Below are 23,880 nucleotides of genomic sequence, written 5' to 3'. Positions count from 1 at the left end.
AAGTAACTCATTTAGAAGTCTAAGACTCGCTGAACATCAGTTTTACTACTGATGCAAAAGCAAAGTATGACTTAGTTCACTTTCCCATCCTTCATTTGGCTGTGGAAAGGCTGCAGTAAAGGAGCTGAAAACACTTTTTCCACTGACATTTTTATTAAAAAAGAAATGTGTCATTCCAAATGCATAATGATTTGCTGGATAAGATGCAATTTTTCTGATCAGTGCTATCTCCTTACATGGGTGGTCAATAGAAAAAATAATCATTTTTAAGCCCAAAATAATTGTTAACATACTGGGAGCTGCTCTGCTGCAAAGGTCAAGACAACAAATGCTCAGTGTTTTTTTACATTGATTATATGCACAAATACTGCCTGCCCTTACGAGAAGACATTTTCACATAATCTCCATGTTGCATTTTCTTAGCTATTCAGAAAGTACCCTAACATTTTCACACCACTGAGAACTCAGTTTGGACTAATTCAGTCACATACTCCAGCACTCCTACAGTTCGTATTCTCAGCTGCACGTAAATTGCCTGAGAGAATACAAAGGGAAAGAATAATGACAATTACAGTAACAAAAATATTAACTTCTAAAGCCCCATTCTCCCACCATACCAAGAGCCCTTAAGAAGATGGCATTAACCTCACCTTGTACCTGGAAAACCAGGTGAGATGCAGGGCTGAGGAGCCGGCACTGCTACAGCCTGACTCAGGAATTCCCACCTGCAAACCCTTGGTTTACTTCTGGTCTGCTCTCACAGAGCCTGGAGTTAAAGCCTAACCTGACAGACACCTGCGGGCATCTTTTTTTTTAACTTTGTCCTGGAAATAACTGCATAAAGGGAAGTGAAAGCCAACTCTCATCCCAGCTTTGACTTTGCAGACCCATTTCCCACGTGGTCCAAATGGCCAAATCACTTGCACACACCAAACGTGGGGACACTGAGGTTTCTGGACTCTGGACATATTCCTGTTGTGCTTTCCTGACTGCACTATTCTACCCTGTCACTGGGTATTCCTCCTCACTGTATGGGCAGCATGAGGAGATCACTTTTGCTTCTCTGCTCAGCCTCTGGGCAATGGTAGGGTGGCATAACCTCCCTGGAGCATCACCTGTCCAGCGTGCAGCGCTGCAAGCTCACCATGCTGGGTTAAACTGTAAGAGGGGAAAAATATTCCAGTTTAACCTCTCTGGGACAGAACTGGGAATAGCATCTTGTTCTCATAATGATGAGCCCTGTTTTGCTCATCAGATTTCACAGCCTCATGTGGAAAACAAAGTGTATCTGGTTGCCCGTCTCCTATGGTAGGATCAGGTCCAAAAAGGCTTCCTTAATAAACCAGTAAGCTCTGGCATGAATATTGTGCTGCTACAGCATGAAAGGCAATGGAGCAACAAGCAGATCCAAAGCTAAAACCGTATCTCCGCCTCTGGATTTTCTGGTACACAATTTTTTCCTTTAAAATTGAAGTCTTTCGTCAGAATCTGTGACCGATAGTCAGGAAATAATGGTTTATAATGTACTGTAATAACTGCAACAGCTTAAGTGCTCTCATATTTTAAAACAACTGGCTATACTTTCTAAATACTTTTTTCCTTTGGTGACACATTGTTGAGATCTTTGGTTCTTGTTTTTTAAAGTTATTTTATGAATTCTTTAAAAGTGACCTAAAGATAGAAAAGTAATTAAACTCCCCTTCACAAATTAATTTTTTTCAGCATATAAAATATTGATTTTTGTTCTTCCCAGAAGGAAAATAAAACTTTAACCATTTAATAACTAGCAAAGTTTTGATAGGAAAAGACTCCATGTGCCATTGTAAAGTACAATCTTATTTGAACAGCATATTATTGAGATTACTACAAATTTCAGGGGACTAACAGAAATACCAACTGCAACAATGAAGACTGCTCATGAACACCTGCTTAGGGACTTAATTTTGCTTTAATGGGCTATTACCGAGGCGTCTCTAACAAACTCCCTCATCACCCCCCAAATCAATTCTGGATCAATACAGACACACATGCCCTGTGCAGAGCCTTCTGTTCTTAGGACAGGATTAAACGATTCGTTAGTTTCATGATAGCTTGGTTAAAAGATGGAAATTAAAAAAAAAAAAAAAAAAAGAAAGAGCAGAGGCACATGTCCCACACAGTTTAGATCTCTTCTGCTTAACAAACTCAGAATTTGCAAAGGATTGCCAGAAGGGAGGCAACTTTTTATTGATTATCACAGTAATAAAGCTCTAAAGAATCCCAGAGCACGTTGCTCAGTCTCCATGAATGATCAATTAAAAGCCTGCTTGAGAGCCGGCTTCCACAAAATTCACTGTCATTTCTTAGTGAAACTGAGGTAGAAAACAAGGTCAGTCAAGCACTTTTTACAAAACCTCTTCATTCTTCCAACCAAACAAATACAAAAACTTTGAACAGAGCATATGTCAGGTGCCTGAGTACTGAAATAACTTAATTAAAACTCTGATCTAGGTGTATCAATTATTATTTATAAACTTTAACATTATGAAAAACTTATTCCTTTACTGACTTTTGCAATAGCAAGTCTTTATTTTCTCTAAGATAATCCTGAGTACTATTTTCCTTTAACTAAAAATAAGACATGGGAAAAGTCTAGAAAGTGTTATAGATTCATTAGTTAAAACCCAATAGCAGATTAATAGCCTTAAAAAGCATTAAAATGTTGCACAATACAAAACCATGCATTATTCACAACTACATTTAGTCTACAATTTGACCATGTTCTTACAGCTTCCTAGAACATTTTAAAAATATTTCCTTTTTTATGAATACAATGCTGTTCAAAGTATAAAATTGAGACATTGTCTACCGAACATGTAGATTTATTACACCAAGCGCTCATGAACACTGCCAGCACAAAAGAAAATGTTTCAGTTTTCCATGTAGTTAATAAGATTAAAAAGTCTACTTTATACGACAAAGCCACTTCAAAAGTAGTAAATGCTGTTTTCTCTATCTATCTAGTTACATCAGATTCATCTGAGTTTTGGGTAACTGCACACAGAAAATCTGGTCTCAATAGAAAAAGGACATTATGTTGGTACACCAGACTGTATTTTTATTCTTTAATAATGTGATTTTAAAGAAACACAGAGAATGTATACTCTGTATCAGCTTGCTTGTCCGAGTACAGAACAAATAACACTGAAAACATTTCCAAGTGTTTGTTGGTATTTTGGGCTCTTTTTGAATCTGCTTTGCTTACTTGAAAGCAAAAGAATAAATCCTAAAAACAGGCAATGATTTAACCTTGAGGGAGCAGATATTGCACTGATTTTATCTCAAACAGATCGATTAGATTTAACTTTTTGGATACAGAAGAGTCCTTCTTGCATAGATATATTCTTGAATTTTCAGCCTTTTTTTGCTTTGCATAATCAGAAACTACATTGTTTTCACTTAAAAGACAGTAACTCTATTAAACATAGTAATTTTCCCATACATATTTACAGTTCTATTTTCAAAATATTTTGCCTGAGTTCCTGAGTAAACAGAGTTCACATTTATTGATAACAAGGACTCAACACACATTATTTGTATGTAACCAGAAACAGAGGTTTAAGATGCAGAATATATAATGACGGCATTTCAGAAGAGAAACTTTCTTATCTAGCTCACTGGTGAATAGCAAATGACTTAATAGCCCCAGAAAGCAGAAAACAAGCAATATATTTGCAAATGTCTTTTATAGATTAAGAAAAAGTGCTTGGAAGAAATCCTTATCGCTCACAGAAAACCTTACAATCACCTAGCAACCTATGTTACTGCTGCTTTCAATTTTGAACAGGCAGCCTTCACATTCAAAGATGTATCTGAGCCAACTGATGCAACTGTAAGTTTAAAGCAAAACAAAAACAAAAGCAGAGATTAATTTTTTTTTTTGTTATTCAAATAAATTGCCCCTACCTTTCTTCTGAGAGTACGATGGCGACTGCACTTGAGAAAAAGTAGGTTTTTCTTCTGTGAAATATTCAGGTTGGTTGTACTGATTCAGGGCCATGTCCATGTCAGAGTACTCGCTTTTAAACACGTTTCCAGGGTAACTACAGGTATAAGGCTGATTCACCGCCCAGGCCTGTTCCATATATATGTTGTTACTGTGCAGGACCTGAGCATCACAACTGCTGTAACCCTGATTATCTTCAATATATGTGCAATAATCAGTGGACTGCATGTAGCAATTGCTACCAGCAGCTGGGTGCACTTCATATATTTCTTGCATACAGTAGTTCATTTTGTTACCCTATCTCAGCTTCTACTTTACGTACACACACACATGCATACACACGCAGGCATGCATACACATGGAACGGGAGAGGAGCAATGAATATACACCAACAAAGTCGACTGCAAAACAGCCCGTTTTACTTTGGAGCAGCACCTGATGTGCTAAAATCCTATTTATATTGGGACGGCTTGTGAACTCCCCTGCCAGTCAAACATATTGGGAAGCAGATTTATGACAGTCAAAGGTCTTAATCTGTGACTGTAAGTTAATTCCAAGGGAAGATGGCAGGCAGGTAGCAATGACTACCAGACAAAGAAGCGACATCCCGACAACCCTCCTGTTCCCCTGTTTGTCTGGAATAATCATTTTATAAACCATTTCCAGCCTTTTCCAATATGATTAGAAAATGATTACTAAGGCGAGGACACAGTTATGTCACTGTAGTTGTCAACTTAAGTGTGAAGCATTATAAAGACTGCTTAAGAACTCCCAGAGGGGATACACTGAAAATCCTAAAATCAATAATCCTGTTTTTCAGCATTAAACCTAGAAAATCCAATAGCGCTGTGCTGATGACCCAAACAGTAGTCTAGTTTTACAAAATTTAGCAACTTAATCTGTCATCAGCTTTATTGATTTTGTTTTACAGAATTACATGCATGAATCAACCCAGCCTTCCACACATACACAATCTTCCCCACTGCCTGGTAATGCATTTACAGGAAAACAGCTTTTCTAAACTTCAGTGATTTGGGGAGGTAATTTCTATTGAGTTCAACAGGTGGGAAACTTCAAAATAATATAATCAGCAAAAAACCCACTGCTTAAAGATTATCAATAAGCTAATTGCCTTGCTGTTACATTTTGCTATCTTTTATGTTACAGTAACGAAGTGCTTGTAGAAGTGTATCTTTGTCTACAACAGACTGAATAGAGTAAGGAGGGGTTTTTTGCTCATTTTGGCTCACCTATGAGCTATGAACGTATCAATGCCACTACAACAAAAAGTACAGGACCTTAAAATTTCTTAATGCACCCCAATTTTCAATATAGTTAACATACCTTGTTTAATCTGCCGTTCTTTTTGAGTGAGAAGAAATTATTTTATTTTTAACTTACATTAGCTGCTACTTTGTTTTTTACTTGGCAAAAGATGTTTTTTCTTTACAGCACAGCTAAAATATGGTAAAACTTGTAAAGTCAGTAACAAGATGGCATCCCCTCTTTAATGTCTGTTCTTATTTTTAGGAAGCAGAATTATTACTGATCTGATAATGAGGTCTTAAGTTTTCTTTTTTTTTTTTATTTCACTCACTGTATTTACATGATCGCCAAAATTACGGTAAAGTTGGACCTTTTTCTTCTAGGATCTTAAGTATACATCTAACAACCCTGACAAACACACACCAAAATGGTCCTCAAAAATTCAGTGACGTAAGTAAGAACTGGGCATGACATGCACATATTTCTCCCTATCCAATATTGTTTATTGTTTCAATCTAATGCAAAGATCTGCCGGAGAAATGTTCTCCCTTCCAACATACAAGCGTAACTAACATATCTAACCAAGAAACACTGTCAATTAGCACCTGATGTGCAGGCCAACAGAATTCAGGAAAAGTGCTTCTGAGGACCAGAGAAGTTAAAATTCATCCTTGGATTTTTTTTTACCTCCTCTAACTATAAAAATAAAACACATTTCTTATTAACTTGCTCAGAAAATAATAATACATTTGGTAAGTCAAAATGAACTCTATCAAGATCAATTCTACTGAAGTCAATGAAGTTGCTTCCAAAATTACCTTACACTGCTAAAATTCTGATAAACTTACATCTTACTTAGTTAAAAGCACTAATACTTACTGAAATCCCAGAAGTGAAACACAAATAAACCCTCATTCTCCATGCTGTTTTTACCAAAAATCTAACTCAACAAATAGCTTTGTGAAATACATAAAAAAGCACACCATAGAAGTTAATTTTCATTTTAGCTCAGGCCCATGATCTAGATTTTAGAAACAGTAGTTTTGTCTGTGATAAAAAGCTTGTCTTAGGCAAGATCTGATTTTTCAAGAATGGATGTTCAGCACTTCACAAAAACATGCCCGTGTTTCCTAAGAAATTCTGCAATCATTGTTTACACAGAAACCCCCAAACTATACCCGATTTATGTGATCGGTTGGTAATACTGTAGTACATACAAATGTAACACATACAACCTGCCAAGCTTACTTTTCAGCACTCCCCAGAAAGAAAACATTCCACAAGTGCAATATATGGATTGTTCATTTACCAGAAAACGATCCTGTACAGTGAACAGGAATTTATGTGAGAGCTTGCACAGCGATGAGGTTGGTTTTTTTACAGATTAGCAGAGCAGAATACCTAGATTCTTTTACATCACACAGAAAAGCTTTGGAGAAATAGGTTTTAAGTTCTTAGTGGGAATTTTTCCCCATGTGGATTTGTTTTGCCAGATGAGTCAAAATTCTTACAAATTTTCTCTTCTCTTGTTCTTTCTCCTCAATTTACTTTAGGTTTGTTACTGAAAAGCTAAACAGAATTGAAACTGTATGTAGACAGAGCTATCCCAGCCAGGATGACACCTGAGGATATAGTATTTCACCACAGCACAGCCTGTGACTTACTCCCTGTTCCAGAATAAATCACTCAAACATTTCTTATTTTCTATTGCTATGTCAACAATGCTTAGAAATGTGTCATACATACTACTTTTGTCAGAACTACTGTAATACTGCAAGGAAATTAAATTACGTTAAAAATGAAGAGAAAAAGAAAAATGGATGACAGCCCTTTCTGACAATAAAAAAAAAAAAAAAAAAGAAAAAAAGAAGAATGATAAACACTGCCAGGGAATAGAATTTCCTTACCTGTAATGTGCTAGTATTAAAGAGGTTTATAGCACTGCAGATTGTTGTTCCCTTGGAAACAAATCAGTTCAAAAAACAGTGCAAAGATTTAACATCCTTATTAAAACTGAAATATTCCTAAAATATTTTTGTATTAAACTCTTAGGGTCAAATCCTGCAGGTCCCTTTCATGTATCACTTTGAATTTAATCATCTGATGGAAGACAGTCAGAAGGGGTCTTTATCAAAAGTCTGAAAGTGGAGTAGAAAGCTGTATTAACAGCTTTTCTTTGTTTTGTATCCTGATTTGAATATAAGAGTTTAAATCATATCATGTTGAGCTTTCATTGCCTTCAGCAATATAGTATCACACTTGGAATTTTATTAGTTCACATCTGATTATGTGAACACATGGAAACTAATCGCTAGCAGAGTAAAACCTCCAGTACAAGGAAACAGGGCAGTGATAAAACAGAAACTTTAATACTGCGGCAGAAGAGGATCCAAAGTTTGAACCCTCCACAGTCCAAGGTGTCAGTTCACTGTATTAAAAAAGGCAGGAATTACTTGCTGAACATGAGTCTTGAATGTCCCAAAGGTTTTGAAATACTCACCCTGATGTAAATCAGAAGTAAGTGTAGTGCGGTCAGTGATGTTACATGGGGTGGGCAGAAGTCAGGCTGAGAATGCCTGAAAGGAGGTGTCTGCAGGAGAGACAGACTACTTTACGCTAGACCACGCAGCTCTTCACCGAGTCCCATTTTAAAAATTCTGACTAAAACTTTTGATTATGAATAATCAAACACCCCACTAAAGCTGCGCTCCTCTTGTGACTTAACCCAGTTAGAAAAACCCCCAAAACGAACCCGCAGAAATGTTAAGGCAAGACAGGATTCCTGTGGATGATCCTCCCAACAGCACACCCCAACCAACTGCCACCCCTGACACAAAAAGAAGGGTCGTTCAGCACAATCTACTCGGTTGCGTACCTCTGCTATCAGCATGAATGTGCAGGTGGCGTATTACCTGCAAGAGTCACGTTCTCCTGTTACCAGAGCGTGCACCCCTGGTCTAGAGTCCTGGGTACCTCAATGCCGCAGTTAGGGCCCCTGTGCGCCGCTTCTAAAGGATTCGGCAGTGTCAGTACGTGGGAGGTTTTGCAGAACATTCCAATTAGTCAGGGCAGAGTGCCGCTTCTAAAGGACCAAATGGAAGGATCTTATGTTGGTTGTGTGCACGCTTTGTGGATACAGATGAATAAAAACCCAGTATTTTGGTCAAAAAGTTTTGCACATTTGAACATGTAGTTGCAAGGATTAAACACGCCTTTCTAAACTCTTATCAGTTATGTACCTTGTGTTATCAGCCCCTAGTTTTGTAATACGTATTTTCACATTACAAAATAACTGTAACATTTCCTACTTATAAGATTTTCTTGTTGCCTGCATTCTCTCAGCCACCTCTGATGAAGGTCATGGGGGAAAAAAACCCAGATCACGGCTCTTCAAGGAAAACACAAATCTGCGCTTTCAGGGCTCCCACTAGATAACGTGGAACACATCCCAGACAGTCCCGATCCCCTATCATACAGAAAATGCACTGAAAACTGTAACAGCTTTTGATCAGAAGTACTAACATGTTTTTTGCAACACACAGCATTTGTCAAATACATCTATCTCTGTGCCCACAAGATGAGCTACCACCTCTCTCTAAGGTATGTATTTACACTACCTTATACATTCACTTTATGTACTTTGATCAGAGGCTCAAAACAGTCCCCCAAAAATATAACTATGCAAACTTACAGATTAAACTAAGAAAACCTCAAAAATCAGACTCCAAAATAATTCCAAGTATTTACAAGAACAGAATGTTAACACTATATAGTATTTACCTTATTTTTAAAACTCTACTTGTGACTAAATCATGAAGTATGTAGTATTACAGAATGCTAGCGCTGTAAAGTTACAACAACATTTGACAATTCCTGGAGCATGTCTCACTGGAATCAAAGACATTAAAAATTGTAATTTTGTCTACACTATATTTATTATAGCAAGTGATACAGTTGAGAGAAAAAGAGCTAAAGCCTTCTGGCATAAAATAATTTCTTTGGGTTTGCAACAGACGCAGCAAGCTTCCAGCTAGCTGTCCCTGCTTTAAACCTGAAGAAAATCTTACTTACACAATAGCACACCTCTTTTCTCAACAGGTATTAAGTTAGTTCTTTCTCTAAAACCGCTTCTCTTACAAAACCTGCCGTACCTCAGTTATGACACGCCACTAAATTTGTATGTGACTCATAAAATGCCAGTGTGATGTGTCTTTTATTGAAACACTTCAGACTCATTAGTCTGTTTGGGTAACAAAGAACGTCATAGTTTATATTTAAATGTTCAGATTCACTATGAATCCAGTTATCCCCAAAAATATTTGACACCTTGAATACATCTGGTTAAAAGAGAATGGATCTTGCTCTTTCACCATCAGGACCCTTCAAGGGTTTGGGCTGGCTTTTTCTTGCACTAGCTCCTTGCACTTTTCATGACACATGTACGTAGCACATGGTGTTGTCAGAAAGCATTTGCTCCTCGAGAGGTTTGCCAACAGCCTGGCTAACAAAATTCTTGAACAGCGTTCAACAACTTTTAAGATGGTCTCTGAGCAAATATTTGCCCAGAGACATTATAGACCTGTGACGCAGACAACCCAATTTGTTAAGTCTCCCCATATATCATAATTGGAAGACCCTGTTAGCAAACATCAGTTAATTACACAGCTTATTTCTTGAGAAAGTAACCACCAATACTTAAAACATTTCTGAGTCATTCCCTACTCCAACTCCTCATGAAAACTTCAAGGTAAAAAGTTCCATTTGTTCAAAAATAAAACCGAGCAGAAAGCTAGCTAATTTAGCTTGACACAACACAATTAACAGACTCTTGGCTGGGACTGTCTGGGTTTGGCAGCCTCCTGACAGCCCTTAGTAAGACGTTAAAGCGATCAACACCTGACATCTGTTAGCAAAGAGGCATTCTGAGGTAAAGAGCAACTAAATCTAAAGAAATCAGGTACTTAGACCAGTTTAACTTTTTCATGAGGTGATATCCTGCCTGACACTGTAATCTTTCTTCCTGGAGTGACGCAAGACTTAAGTAAAAGAAAACAACTTGTAATCCCTCCCTCCCAATATGCAGTAATTATTTTTTAGGTGAAGAACAACAAAGAACTATTTACCACAGTTTAAAAAGGAATAAAAATAACTTAAGCACTAAATTTGTGCTAATACCTAAGCTACTGTGATTCTTAAAAGGAATTCCTTCAATGCTGCGCTGATGTGAACAAAAAAACGCTACCTGAAAGAAAATGGTTAAATCTCCTGACTACCGAGGCAAAGAATATTCCTAACATGAAATTCCATTTATGTGAGTTCTGTATGTGCACTTACTGAGGCTCTGGGGATGGTTTAATAAGAAAGAAGAAAAGGCAAACACCACAGTCACAGGTGAGAGACGAACACCATGGAAGTAGTAAAAGAATGCTTTGTTTGCCTTTGTATTTTTAATGTATCAAGGATATGCTTAATTTAAAATGGCCGGGTTCAGAAAAGATTTTTGATGAGCTTATCAAGACCATAAAGAGAGAGACAAATACATTTTTAGAAGGCTAAAGGAATAGATACTGTTTTGTATTAGGTATCACACAGAAGACCCCAGTAAGTACTCATTACATTGTCGTCAGGACTCTTAACAAAGCTATAAAATTGAATTATAAGAAATACTAAAAACTACAATTATCCCCACTGAAAATAAAAATAATTAAAAATTTAAAAATTGATAACAAGAAAACACCCCCCACATAATAATGCTTTTACCAATGGCCAAACCCCTGACCGTAAACAAAGATATAACAACCTGGTGGGTTTGGTTTTTTTTGTTTTTAATGCAGCGTTTTCTGTGCTCTGCATAATAATGCCAGTTACCTTTACATTTTTTTTCTTCTTTTTGGTATTCCTGGGCACTTGACATAACTTGAAAGTTTGCTTTTGTATGGCCTGGCTGTAAAATTGTGCTAGTCCAAGTTGAAGCATGTAGACATTGTGGAAGCTGCTGTCCATTCCTCTGGATATCATAATTTTTGGAGTGCCTTTTCCTACACAAATGGTTTTCCGCTATGCCCACTACGTTCCATTTCTGACTTCTGTCAGGAAGGTGAATCAGTCTGTCCCATGACAGGAGGCCACGTCCTGGATGTTTGGCAAATACTGCAGAGCTACAAACTGTTGGCATTGCCAAAATCTTGCTCAGGTGTGGAGTTTTGGAAAGCAAGCGGTTCCCCAGCTCTCCTGACGCCGTGGCATTCCCGTGCATATCCACTTGACCGCACTGACGCCGTGGCATTCCCGTGCATATCCACTTGACCGCACTGATACGATGCGGAGCCTTTCAGCCATGCCCATTCAGCCACCATAGTTCCACTTCGGTACAAGTAAATATAAAATTTTCCTGTCTGTGAAGCCTGAACAATTAGGCAGACCTACGTGGACAGGCTAACACTAGATGTAACTTTCACAACATCACAACTACAACATGGGCCTCAGGGCAAGTTACCACCAATTTATTGCCTTGCTCATATGATCATTTGAGGTCTTGTAGGTCGAGGCTGGTCGTGAACAATTTTCAGATACTTAAAACACAAAACATCAAGGATTCAGCCTTGTTTGACTTTGCTCTTATCGTAGGCTGACCTGAGGGACACTCTGTTACCTAAGTGTGACATTCTTATGTGGGCATGCTTAGCAGTTCCGTCTTTGCTACCTACTGCCTTCCTCTACTTGTGGTCACTGTAGAGAATTGGAAACACTGATTTTATCACAGGAGTATGGACATTTGGGTCCAGTGTAGATAATGAACAGTACTAAAGTGGCATGATTTGATCTGATTAGTCATAATGATTAAGCAAATTTATTTATTCTTTGATATAGAAGAAACTGAGATACCATTAGTTAATAAATCTGTAAAACTAAATACAGCCTGTTTTCTATTTTTGGGTAGCAAAATGAAATGCTGTAAAAATGACACATTAGAGATTATAGGTATTCCACATTCAAAGAAATTATTTTATTTTATATCATATGTATCAAAATTCAAACACAAAATAGCTTTTTAACTTGCAAATAGAAAATAGCAAAATCCAGATATTTGCTGACTGATATCCACTGTGGGTTTACTCATAGTAAGGTACGGTTCTGCTGTTTTAATGGACCTAAGAGTTAATTTTACATACATTTCACTAAAGTAATTCATATACATATTAGTAAATACATGCACACTAGGTCAGTAATTTCCTGATAAAAAAAAAAACCATAAAAAATAACTTTGGATTTCAGTTACCAGAGCTGAATACATACTATTGCTGTTTCTGAAAGTTTTGTCTTAAGACTTCTTCTAAGTGGAATGTTGCTAATATAGGACATATTCAGAAGGCCTAATTATGGTTAATATTAAATACTGTTATCCTGTGTTAATCCCTGGTAGTTTATATAGCTTTCCTCAATATCTTACTTAATTTTAAATGTAAATGCCTAACTTTTTTCCTGCTGGGAGTAAGCTCACCTGATATTTGAAGTTAAAAGTCCATTCCTCCTACTCCCTGTATCTCAGTTGAGCATCAATAACATGAATTTGTATGAGAAATTATCTGGCATCACAGACTTCAATGCATAGGGCAGGTAAGTTAACTACAGAATTTGCACTTACCGACTTACTTCTGGCTTTATAGACCTGCTCTTAGTTCAGATTTGATTTTCTTAGTAAAATTAAAAGGTAACTCTAAATGCAGGTAATATGGAAAGAGAATATCACTTGTAGGAGGATAATCAGATTTAAAATAGAGTAGTGAAAGTAACCCAGAAAATACTAGGCAATTTAAAAAAATTGAAAGAACAGAATATAAAACTTTTTTTCATAATTTGAACACTGCCATATCTTATAGACTTCATAATAAATTTAAGCTCAGATGGAGAGGCTGGATTGTTCTGGTAAGACCCTCTGGGGTCCCTCCGTGGGCTGCGCAGAACTTCCCTGTATGATCTGAACCAGACTTGGCTGCTTTACTCTTCTTGGCACAGAGAGGAACTGTGCACTACAACTCACCCTTCCACTAGGCTTTGTATAATCTCAGATAATGCACCCTTCAGTATAAGGCTACTCTTCTCTTCCTTGTCTTCCTTCACGTTCTAGTTATCGCCCTGCATGGATAATATTGCATCTTTAGATAAACCTGAGAGTTGGGCATGTGCAATGTATATATATATAACAAATACAGGCACTCCTATAATTCATTCATAAATAGATACTGCTCTGTCAATTTCTTGAGCAGACCACTGATGCCACACAATTCTCGACCTTGTTTAAAGAAGTCAGTTATATCCTCAGTTACTCAGGTCTTGTTATTAGTCCTGGAAATGAGATCAATGATTCATAATCCAGGCTGTTCAATCTTGTTAGGCAAAAACTTCTATTTTCTTCTCAAATTTATCTTTGATATTAAAGGTCATCTTTGCTGTCTTTTAGCCTATGAGGATTTGCTTTACCTTTGATTTTAATTAAAAAACATAGACTCACTGCAATGGTAAAACTTTTGTTCCCCAAGGATTCAGAAAGCATGTCACACAAGGCTTACAGATTTTTAACTTTAGCAAGGAACTCTAAAACCCTCTTTAACTTTAAAAAATAAAACACATTCTCCAATTTCTGTATTTTCAAAGCAGAAACCAATTCTATTATAGCTTCCATCATTTGGAATTTGCCCAGGCAAGAGTCTGCAAACACTAACCCAACCTCAAGCAGCCTTATCCTCTTTTCCTTTCAGTTCCCTCTGAAATCTGTCTCACTATTTTGACTCTTATGATAGCCATTATTTATTTAATTTTACAAGCTTCCACTTTATTTCACAAATTCCCTTTAGTCATCAGGGACATCCAACATTCAAATTTTGCTGAAGGAAGATTTGTCTCCTTTTCTTATACTTCCTATACTGTGATGCAGCAGATAATGTATGTTCTAAATTACCATTCAGCTTATTAAACCATTAAATTACAGTTTCACTACAGGAATACATTATTTATTCTACTCCTTTTGTTTTAACATATCTTGCCTGAATTTCTCAAAAACTTGCCGCCACCCCCAACAGAGAATGCAGTTTAAATCTCCTGCATCTGCTCTTGGTTTTGTCAACCCCAAACTCTTGATAAAAGATGATAATGTAGTTTTGTCTGAGCTCCCTAAATGTAAGAGAAGCGTGTCTCTCTCTCCCTCCAGCTACTGTTAAAATGGCTATAATCAAGGCAGAAAGCAGTGCAGCCTGCTGGGATGAATCACGACTGAAACCACAGGCCCTATTTTCAGGGTAAAGAGGGACTAATAAGAAGGGCCTAGAGCTCTTGTTGTCAATGTAAGTAAAGGAATCATCAAATAATCTGAGAGATATAAAAGCAGCACTTTGTAGCAATAACTGGCATCTGAGCAGTCAACAGTTCAAAAGACTTTCTCAAGTTCCCATCAGACTGACTTTACAGGTAAGTCTGTTTTATGGGAGCAGAAAATTTTAGGAGATGAAATGCTCGTTGAGCTAAACTAAAAGGACAGGTGAGGAGCATCTCTCAGAAATTGTTTATTGCAGGCCAGGACTCCTAATGGATGACTTAAAGGTTGGCCTGTTCTCAGATATTTAGTGTTATCTGAATGTCACTATATAAAAGACTATAAAAAAATGGAACAATTAACTTGTTTTCATCTCTGTTATACGTGCTTTTTCTTACCTCTCTACTAGTATCTGCCAACAGTGGTAAAGGAAGAGATACAAAAAGCCTCTCCCTTCTTTAGTACTTCTCAAGAGAAGGGAGCCATTAACTTGTTTCTTCCAGAAATATGGAGGTGGCAGCCAGCCAGCCAGGAGGACAGCATTCTTGCTGGAATGAGCTGTGCATCTATCCTGAACTTTGATAAAAACTCACAGTGCCCAGCACAGGACCAAAAAGCACACCGAAAAGTGTGCCTGTTCCCTGTGCCCACCACAACAACCCTAGAGGCAGCACATTACATCCTCCCTGCTGTGCCCTGACAGCTACACCTGTTCTTCCCAGCTCAGGATCTTCCCTGTTACACTCAAGGCTGGCATTTGTATTCCCAGTAATACCACTACTGCTCCATACTGCAGTAGCTCCAGCCGACAGCTAGATCCATTGGCGATGAAAGCTGCTGTGTGACCACACAGGCAGTCCCCGCTCCTCAGAGGCTACATTGCTCACACATTTTGGGGAGTTGCAAACCTTTCTTTTTCACCCTCAGCAACAGGCTACCAGTTTTGAGGCAAACGGTAAATCAACAGGTTCTGGGATGCCAGATTATTGCTGTTTTTAGAGTTACAAAGATTCTTCCTCTCACAACAAAGAGTTACTTTGCATTCCAAAACTGCTCACAGTCTGTAAGAATTTCAGCTTGCAGCTAATCAAAATAGTACCAGTAGGTAAATACGTTAGCAGTCTCTGAACTGTCATTAAAGTTACTTGATTGTAAAACAAAAAATTGACAAAAGTGATTCTTACGTAAAGTTTTGCCTCCTCGAGTTTACTGAAAACAGAGCAGCAAGGGCAACAGCACTTTACTCCTGGTTTGTTGTGTGGGTTTTGTTGGTTTTTTTTGTTGTGTTTTTTTTTTTTTTTAAACATTGAAGTATGCAAGCATCTGAGGACATTGAAGTGGGCTGGCTTCAGAGAGATCAACTAAGGCAAATGTAATCAGGATTAAGACTGAGGGGTGCATAGTAGGTTGATCAAGCAGCCTAGTTTTGTGTGGACCCCATCCAATATCACTAGATGATTTTTACTTAATGACTTAAGGAAAAAAGCAAGTAAGCTACAATTAAAGGACATCTCCCCAGCAAAATTAAAACTCGACTCATGTTTTGTACAAACATTTTAAAGCACGCAAAGTAACTGTAAGTAAAAGCATGTGAAATTTTCATGTACGTTTGTGCTGGGAATAATAAAATTATCTCTGCCAGACAAGGCTAAGGTTTAGTTTATTCTCATTATTGTTGAAGTCTCTTCACAGCATTTTATTTTCTTTCCATTATTTTGCTTCTCCTCTCCCTTCCTCCCCTTTTCTCCTCTCCTTTCTCCTCTCCCTTCCTCCCCTTTTCTCCCAAATAACACTGTAGCATTTTCTCCTTACTCTTCCTTATCAAACAGGGAAACATTCACAACTGAGTGTCTCAACCTTTAAACTAGGTATGTGTGATCCTTGAATCAGCAGAAGGGTGGAACACAGCTAATACAGACTAGCCAGATTCTTCCTTACAAATATGCAAACCCTGCCTTCATAAAATGTGCTAAATAAAACCTTTGAAAACATGTGATTTCTTTCCTAAATTTTAAAATGTAAAAATGACTGACTATAAGAAAAAACGTTACAATGAGAGAAAGGGACTCTGGAACCAGTGATGTCTTACTGAAACTACTAGCTGGTTTCCAGTATTTCAGAAACGTGTGTATGAGTATGCTTGTGGAAGTAAACAGAGCCAGGACTTTTGTACTGTTACTCACTTTAGCAGTGGCAGTATTATAAAATATTTAAATAGTACATTTTAGAATATGGCTTCCACTATAAATTAGATTTCAATATTTTCAATCTTTCAAACAAAGATTACATCATCATAAGAGTGTGCAGATCTTGCAATAAACTTTGTTAAGAGTTTTTAATGTGTAAGAAAAGGTAACATTAAGAAACTTGTAATATACAGTGTAATAGCTTTATCCTTGCTCTTGCTGACAGATACCTTAATGAGGTCTTCAGCATGAACCAGTGTAATCACTTTTTTAAACCACACTGAATTTCTATTAACTATTAAAGTAATACTAGACATATACTTATCTCATCAAGAACCTGGGCTTGACATTATGCTCAAATTACTAAACATAAGAAAAAAATAATCAGAGGAAAAGAATATCCAGAAGAATGTGACAGCTCATCTGTAAGTTAACCAGAGGCAGGTTCTGAGCACAGAGAAGCAAATGGTTCAGGGTTTTGGTATGTACAGAGCTATCTGAAACCCCCTCCTTAAAGGAATGAATAAGAGCTGTGTACTCAAACATGGGATCTTCTGACAGCTACAGATGCAACAAAAATACTGAAAGAAATGAGTGACCAAAGCTATATCGGAAAAAGCAGGAAGATGCTGGGATACCCAACGGAACTCGAAAGGTGATGTTAACAAATACAGCCACACAGATGCTAAATACATTTGACCCTCTCATAGCTCTGTACAACATGGGGGAGGGGGTTTTCCTGAGAACAAGGTTCACCTGAGCATGGCAGCTCTGTTTAAACCACATGGCTCACCTGGTTACTGTTCTCCAACAGGAGCCATAAACAGATACCCAGGCAACAGTAAGAACAAAGCAAGCACATGAGAGTTCCCACCAATAGCCTCCCAATCGTTAGCTACTTGTCAGCCCAAGGGATTGCCCGAGTCCCTGGAGCCTACCTAAACTGCAATAATACCCAAGGGATCTCTCGTTGAAGTGAAGCCCAGTCTCCTCTTGCATACGCTTCTTGCAGTCACAACACCCTTTGGCAAGGAGTTTCAGAATCTGTCTGTCTCTCGTGTAGAACCACCTCCCTCTTTTTTAAACAATATCAATTTGATGCCCAACTGACAGCAATCCACCTGTCCCAGACTCATTTTGCAGACTATTGCTTGTGTGAATACGGGAATGTTAATGGATTTTTACTCTCTCCATATCGTGTTAGGTGATTTATGCCTGGGAACCTACTAAAATAGGAGAAGCCAAAACAACATTTCCAGATTACGGATCAAAATACCATAAAACAGATCTTTAGACATGCGTAAATTACAATGAAGCCATTTGGGAAATCACTCAAATCACTTCTACAAATCACTACCACCATTTTGTAAAATCCCAATTCTGAGTACTGCTCTTGCCATGAGATTTCAAATCAACTTCACATGGTCTCTCCTCAAGCCCACATTAGACCTTCCACCCTTCCCCACTGAGGAATGGACAGTCTATTTGGACACTGTTTACTAATAGCAAATCCTGGGGATATGTGCACATAATTGAAGCTTTTTTTTTTTTCTCAAGGTGATGAAACAGTTCAAGCTATTTTAATTCTAGAATTGCTTAAGAGATACCCAGTGTCTTGAAATAACACCTCCTGTTCAAGAACTGAGGTTTGAGCAATGGTCAGGTAAAAAAAGAGGTACTAGAACTATCAGTCTTGACAAATATGTTATTTGTGAAAGACAAAAAACAATACTTGCCCAAATAATGCAGTCAAAGACTTCTTCAGAAAGAAAAACTGAGATGTGAGGAGAGAATTCTTCAAAACTTGAAATAAGCTGAAGCTTGGTGCAGGTCTGAACAGTTTTCGACATGTGATCACATACATAACAAAGCAGATCTAAAAGCCTGGCCTTCATGTTTGGCAACCTTTAAGCATTTCCTTAAACATTTACCTTCCTTTATGATAAGCACTGCAGCAAATCTGATGCTTTTAAAGAACATCATCAGAAATGCATTTAGGGAATGTAAAAGGTACTTTGTTTATATGGAAATAACTGGAAAATGCCTGATTGGACAGTAACTTTCCTACATTTCATTGGCAGCTTTATATTTGGCACAAAATAATTACAGTCCTCTCTACCTATAGGACTGTATATCAAGGACAAGTACTGTAAGTTCATTGCTCTGACATGCAATCATCAGAAAAACTGAACAGCAGTCTGTGGTCAGGCTTATGAAGGCCATAAAACGGCAAGCTGCAACTCCTGTGGCAAGCACAACAAAGGGAAGTGTTTTATTTTATAAGCTAATGGAGAAGACTTAGAAAAAAGCATAAGGACATTTTGGGTTTTTTAATTAAATACTTTAAAAAGTTTCTGCCTGTGAAATCAACAAGTATGTTTTATATTGACAGCACTATGTACTCCTAACTGATGGCATCAGTGAAACACAGTGTTACAGTCCAAGAATGATACTGAAAACTTCAAACACAACAGTCTGCTCCCATCAGAAATAGATTTCAGAAAGAAGATCATCAAAAAGAAGCACCTCTAGTTTAAATACAATTACTTTAGAAAGGGACTAAGTATACTGATGGACTATTAAAAGGAAAAAAACATCAGCACTAACATAATGAAACATACTTAAGAAAATGGCTAGCAGATGTTGCAAAGCTAGAAAAATACATGGTTTTTTTTCTCTGTTCTTTGTGAAAACTAGATCCAAATTTTCTGAAACACATGTGTATCTTATCTGGAAAACGTAGCAGGTATCCATTGAGTTGTAAATACCAAACTTAAACACCTTTAGAAACACAGACATATGAACATGTTTCTCTTAAAGAAACCCCCCCCCTCTTTAGAGTGCCTTTCCCCCCCTCGTGATGGGAAAGAAACCCCCATCACATTACTAAAGAATTGCATAAAAAATTGGAACATTACAAAATGTTATACAGACTACTTGCCTTTTGAAATTTTTGTATTTTTGAAAGCACTTTTAAAAACATTAAAGTTTAAAACAAAAAAGTTAAAATTAAACCAGAATGTCTGTAACCTAGAACTTACCAAGTGTGATATTTTTAACTGCATATTCAAAAATACGCTTCTAAGTAATAAGAGCCATCATGGAGTGATTCATAGCTTCATGCAAAAACATCCCACAATATAAATCTTGTTAACCTTTTGAAAATCCCCAAAAGCTCATTACAAAGCTGCTGAATCCTGGCGTAACAAAACCTTATATTAAAGTATTTACTGTCCTTCTAAAGTGTCCAGTACTTACAAGAAATAATACACTTGAGTCAGTTGGATTTTATCATGGTCTGGCAGACAAGAAGTGGCAGACAGTGCTGTATGTCAAATTAAATTATCCTAGGAAAATCATTATAGAAATTCAGGAGAAATAATTTCTCAACAGATGCTACACAACAAACTATTTTCCAATTGAATTAATGGCAAGTTTACAGGGTAATGAGTGTTACAGTGAAAAAGACTAATGAAGAAAAGGTGGTACCTTTCCTATCCTATTACTTTTCTCAGTTCTTGTAAAGTACATGCAACACCCTTGGAGACACTGGGTTTCAAATGGATTTGTTGCACAAAGAAGGATTAATTTTATTCTCCAAAGGAGTGACCTGTTACAAGAAATGCTGCATATTAAATGCTACTTACTGAAAATATGCATTTATGACATTTAAATTATATTCCCTAATGTAAGCACTTAATTTTATTATAATTCCTACCTTTATCTAACTTTACAGTCATTATCAAATAGAACCATGTGAATATTGGAGAGTAGAAGCACAAAGTCTGAGTCAATTGTGAAACTCCAAGTTAAAGCAGAGTAAAATCCTGCCCTTCCTGAATTCAGTGAAAGAGCTGCTGCAGAGTTCACTGACACCGTTATTACATTATTTACATTCAGTCTTCATCTGCCACAAAGGTGAAATTAATGAGATTTACTGTACTTGACAAATACTACTTTCTGGTTTTTAGAACCCATTCGTGAATTCCTTCTTCAGTTCTCACTCTGGTAAATGAAGTAAGATAAAGGTCTTTCTCAGGGCTTCTCCTGAATTTTGGGAGAAAATGTACAGAAAGAAGAATTCAGTGATAGATTATTGCCAGTGAATAGTGGTGCTAAAGCCAGAAGCCTCACTACAGTTTTTAAACAGCCAGAAATTTTTAATGAACTATGTTAGATACTTACTTATTTGAAAGTACTATCTCTTCTCAATGAGAAAATAATACTTTCCAACTTCTTAATTTTTCTATTTTATTGTAAATGTATGGCAAAACTTGTAGTTATTGCTGAGATGGTACTAATTTTTAAAATGCTTATGATTTTTTTCCCCAGTATTACTCTGTGGACAGTTAATTGCTGGCGTCAACTGTAAAACCGCTGCTGAACGATGGGGGGAATGGCCAATCAGTCATTTTCCACTTACTTCTACTTAAAACAACCCCCAAACGTATTTTACTTGTATTTCCTAAATGCATTTTTAATGTTGTTCTTAAAAAGCATCAGATCTGCTGCAGCATTTATCATAAAAGACGAGTGTTTAAAAAAATAAGGTTTCAAAACAGGAAAGGTAAACTTTCAGATTTGCTTTGTTACATTTATGTGTGTGATCACTCATCTGAAAACTATTTATTTTAGCGATGTACTAAGCTTCAGTTATGAGCACAGAATGCATATACTCAGTACTCAACTGCAAGAGGTATGTCCAGCTTTCTCTGTCCAGAAGTATCCTTTTCTCTCAGTGTTTGGTTATCATCCCAGTTACATGTACATAAAACTGGTTAAGCAAGTTGTGACACTTAGAACTGGTAAAGTTGCAAAAGTACACTGACAAACACACTGTTTACAAAACCTGTAGGTCCAGCTTTTCACATGTCAGCTTCTAACGTCATCAAGTACCCAATATTAGGTGTTCATTAACTCCACTTGTATTGCTGTGTGAACTCTATTTTGACTGCATTCTAAGAAAAAGGAAGTGTAGTTTGGACCTCATTAACTCAACATTTGTCTCTCAGTTTACCTTTTTGCATGCAAAGATTGTACCTGGTGCATTCCTTTTGCTTTTTATTTTTCATTTTATTTGCTTTTAAGCAAGGGCTTCTACACTTCTGAAATCCTTCCATGTTACCCACAACTTTGAAGTTCCCAAAATAATTTTGAAAAACTTGCATTCTCTATTAAGAGTGTAAGCACATACAATTACAGCACAACTGCCACACCAGTACTTGTTTTTAAAACTGAGATGTCAAAATATTCAAAATATTTTTCCTATGGCAGTTGCAAAATGTAGGCCAAATTCTACAGTCTTCTGTCAGAAAAGTTCCTCTAGATGCACAAACTGGAGGCTTTTGGGCAGTACCTAGAGGAGGAAAATTCTTCCTGCAGCAAAAATGTAACATTTGGGCAGAGAAATTATCAAAAAATCAGAATACTACAGCCTATTATTTTAGGCAACTGGTTTGGTTTTGGATTAGATTCTGCTCTCATATTCCAATGACTCAGTAACAGAATCTAACCTTTCATTTCCATTCATTAAGAAAGGAGTCCTGTCTGGCTCTGGATTGTGGCATTTATGCCATTTTTATAGAGTTTGAAAGATTTTTATTTCATCCATGCTTCTTTTCACATTCACACTCATGTAGGGAATTTCATTCCAATAATGAGAAACAGAAAATATGAACTGCTCATAATGAGAAGTGCTGGGCATCTACAGCTGTACCAACAGTCATCTTCTGCACTGAACCTTTTTTTTCATCTGGCAATTATTTTCTTTGCACACACTTGTTCTGCCCATTTGTTTGAAAAAAAAAATAATGCAGAAAATGTAGGTCCTCCCAATTAGGCTTTGTGTTTCACCAAGCTTAGCAGAGCTTCCCTGCCAGAGGGAAGTCCAGGGAGACAGGTCTGGTTAGATTGCTAAAGGGAATCCTCCTTAAAACTCTCCTCCATAGGAAGCTACACTCCAAACAGGTAAGGTGGGGATAAAGTGCCTGTACTGCATTTCCTTCCCCATCTCTTGCCATCTCATAGCACAAGCTACTAATTGCTCCCTCCAAAACCACAGCAAAATCAAGCCCTGTAGCAAAAGGTCAAAGAACGAAATTTAACATGAGACAGAAGAGAGCACAGCAGAGAGCTGGAGGGACTGAGTTACATGTCAATGCTCTGAATTCTTCCAAACCAGGTATTTGCTAAATGAAATTAGAATGCCTGCAGAACAATGCAAAAACACTCTAGTGGCCCTGCCAGTGCAGCCTAAGGCTACTAACTCCTTCCCAACCCTCATGTGGCAGTGATGCTAATTCAGAGCCCAACACACCAACCAAGGGTCAGGTATTTCACCTCATTCCATGAAAATCCTCAGTGCCCTCTGCCTCCATCTTACATTCACCTTGTGCCTAACCTCAGCTTCAATGGACAGCAAAGAAACCGTAACAACAGAAGTCAGGTGACAGATCTTTACCTATTATCAAATAATACATTTTACTCTGAAAGCATGCATTTAAATTATACTCCGTTCCTCCCCATGAGTTTTACTTTCTACCTCATATCTAGGACCCTAAACTTAAAAGACCAGCTTTGCTGGTGAATGCAACTGTTACCCCTTGCGGGCCAATACAAAAGGATGGGAGCCTTGCAGGGGAAAAGGAAAGGATATTTGATCTGCCCAGTCAGTAAAAATAAACTATCCCATGAGCGTAACACCAGGAATCAGTCTTGTTTGTCACAATTTTCCCTATATAGCACACGCTGTATTTTACAAACAGGCTTTTGAAGTCCCATTTATGGCATTTGGCTCTTGAAATATACATTGACAAACAGTATCAGCAGAATATTTTCTTTTCTTAAGCAATTTGATGAATACTAAAAAAAATTCTGGAAGTCTGAAATTTTCTGGCTTTCTAGTAAGTACATCTTTTTAGACACTTTGTTCTGGGATTAGAATATATAGGGGGTTTGACACAGTTTATGTACAGCCTTCAAATGCTTTGCAGCTGGCAGCGTTAAGATGGTTAAGCAGACTTAAAATGGTTAATGGTCATTTCAACTCTGTGTCTTCAGCCCACCTGCAGACCTAGTCAATTATTATGTCTGAAGAGTATTTGGTAATCTATGTAAAATGAGTTTGACTGTCT

General features: G+C 37.3%; 1 protein-coding gene across 14 annotated transcripts in view; it reads right to left on the bottom strand.

Moving 5' to 3' along the window:
- THRB (thyroid hormone receptor beta) overlaps positions 1–23,880 on the bottom strand; it is a 181,541-nt gene that overhangs the window by 27,450 nt on the left and 130,211 nt on the right. For 2 of the 14 annotated variants that reach the window (XM_080385048.1, XM_080385055.1), the window contains exon 1: positions 11,120–11,520. The exons of 11 other annotated variants lie outside the window; for them this stretch is intronic. In XM_080385048.1, the coding sequence (XP_080241174.1) occupies positions 11,120–11,507 (388 nt within the window). In that variant the 5' untranslated portion in view covers positions 11,508–11,520. Of the gene's footprint in view, positions 1–3,945; positions 6,948–11,119; positions 11,521–23,880 lie in introns of those variants that run through there. One more of the 14 variants, XM_080385054.1, reaches the window with a different exon arrangement.

This window comes from Falco punctatus (genome assembly GCF_963210335.1).
Source record: "Falco punctatus genome assembly, chromosome: 4".
Taxonomy (NCBI): Eukaryota; Metazoa; Chordata; class Aves; order Falconiformes; family Falconidae; genus Falco; species Falco punctatus.
Note: the sequence above shows the minus strand (reverse complement) of the source record. Positions and strands in the feature narration are given on the sequence as shown.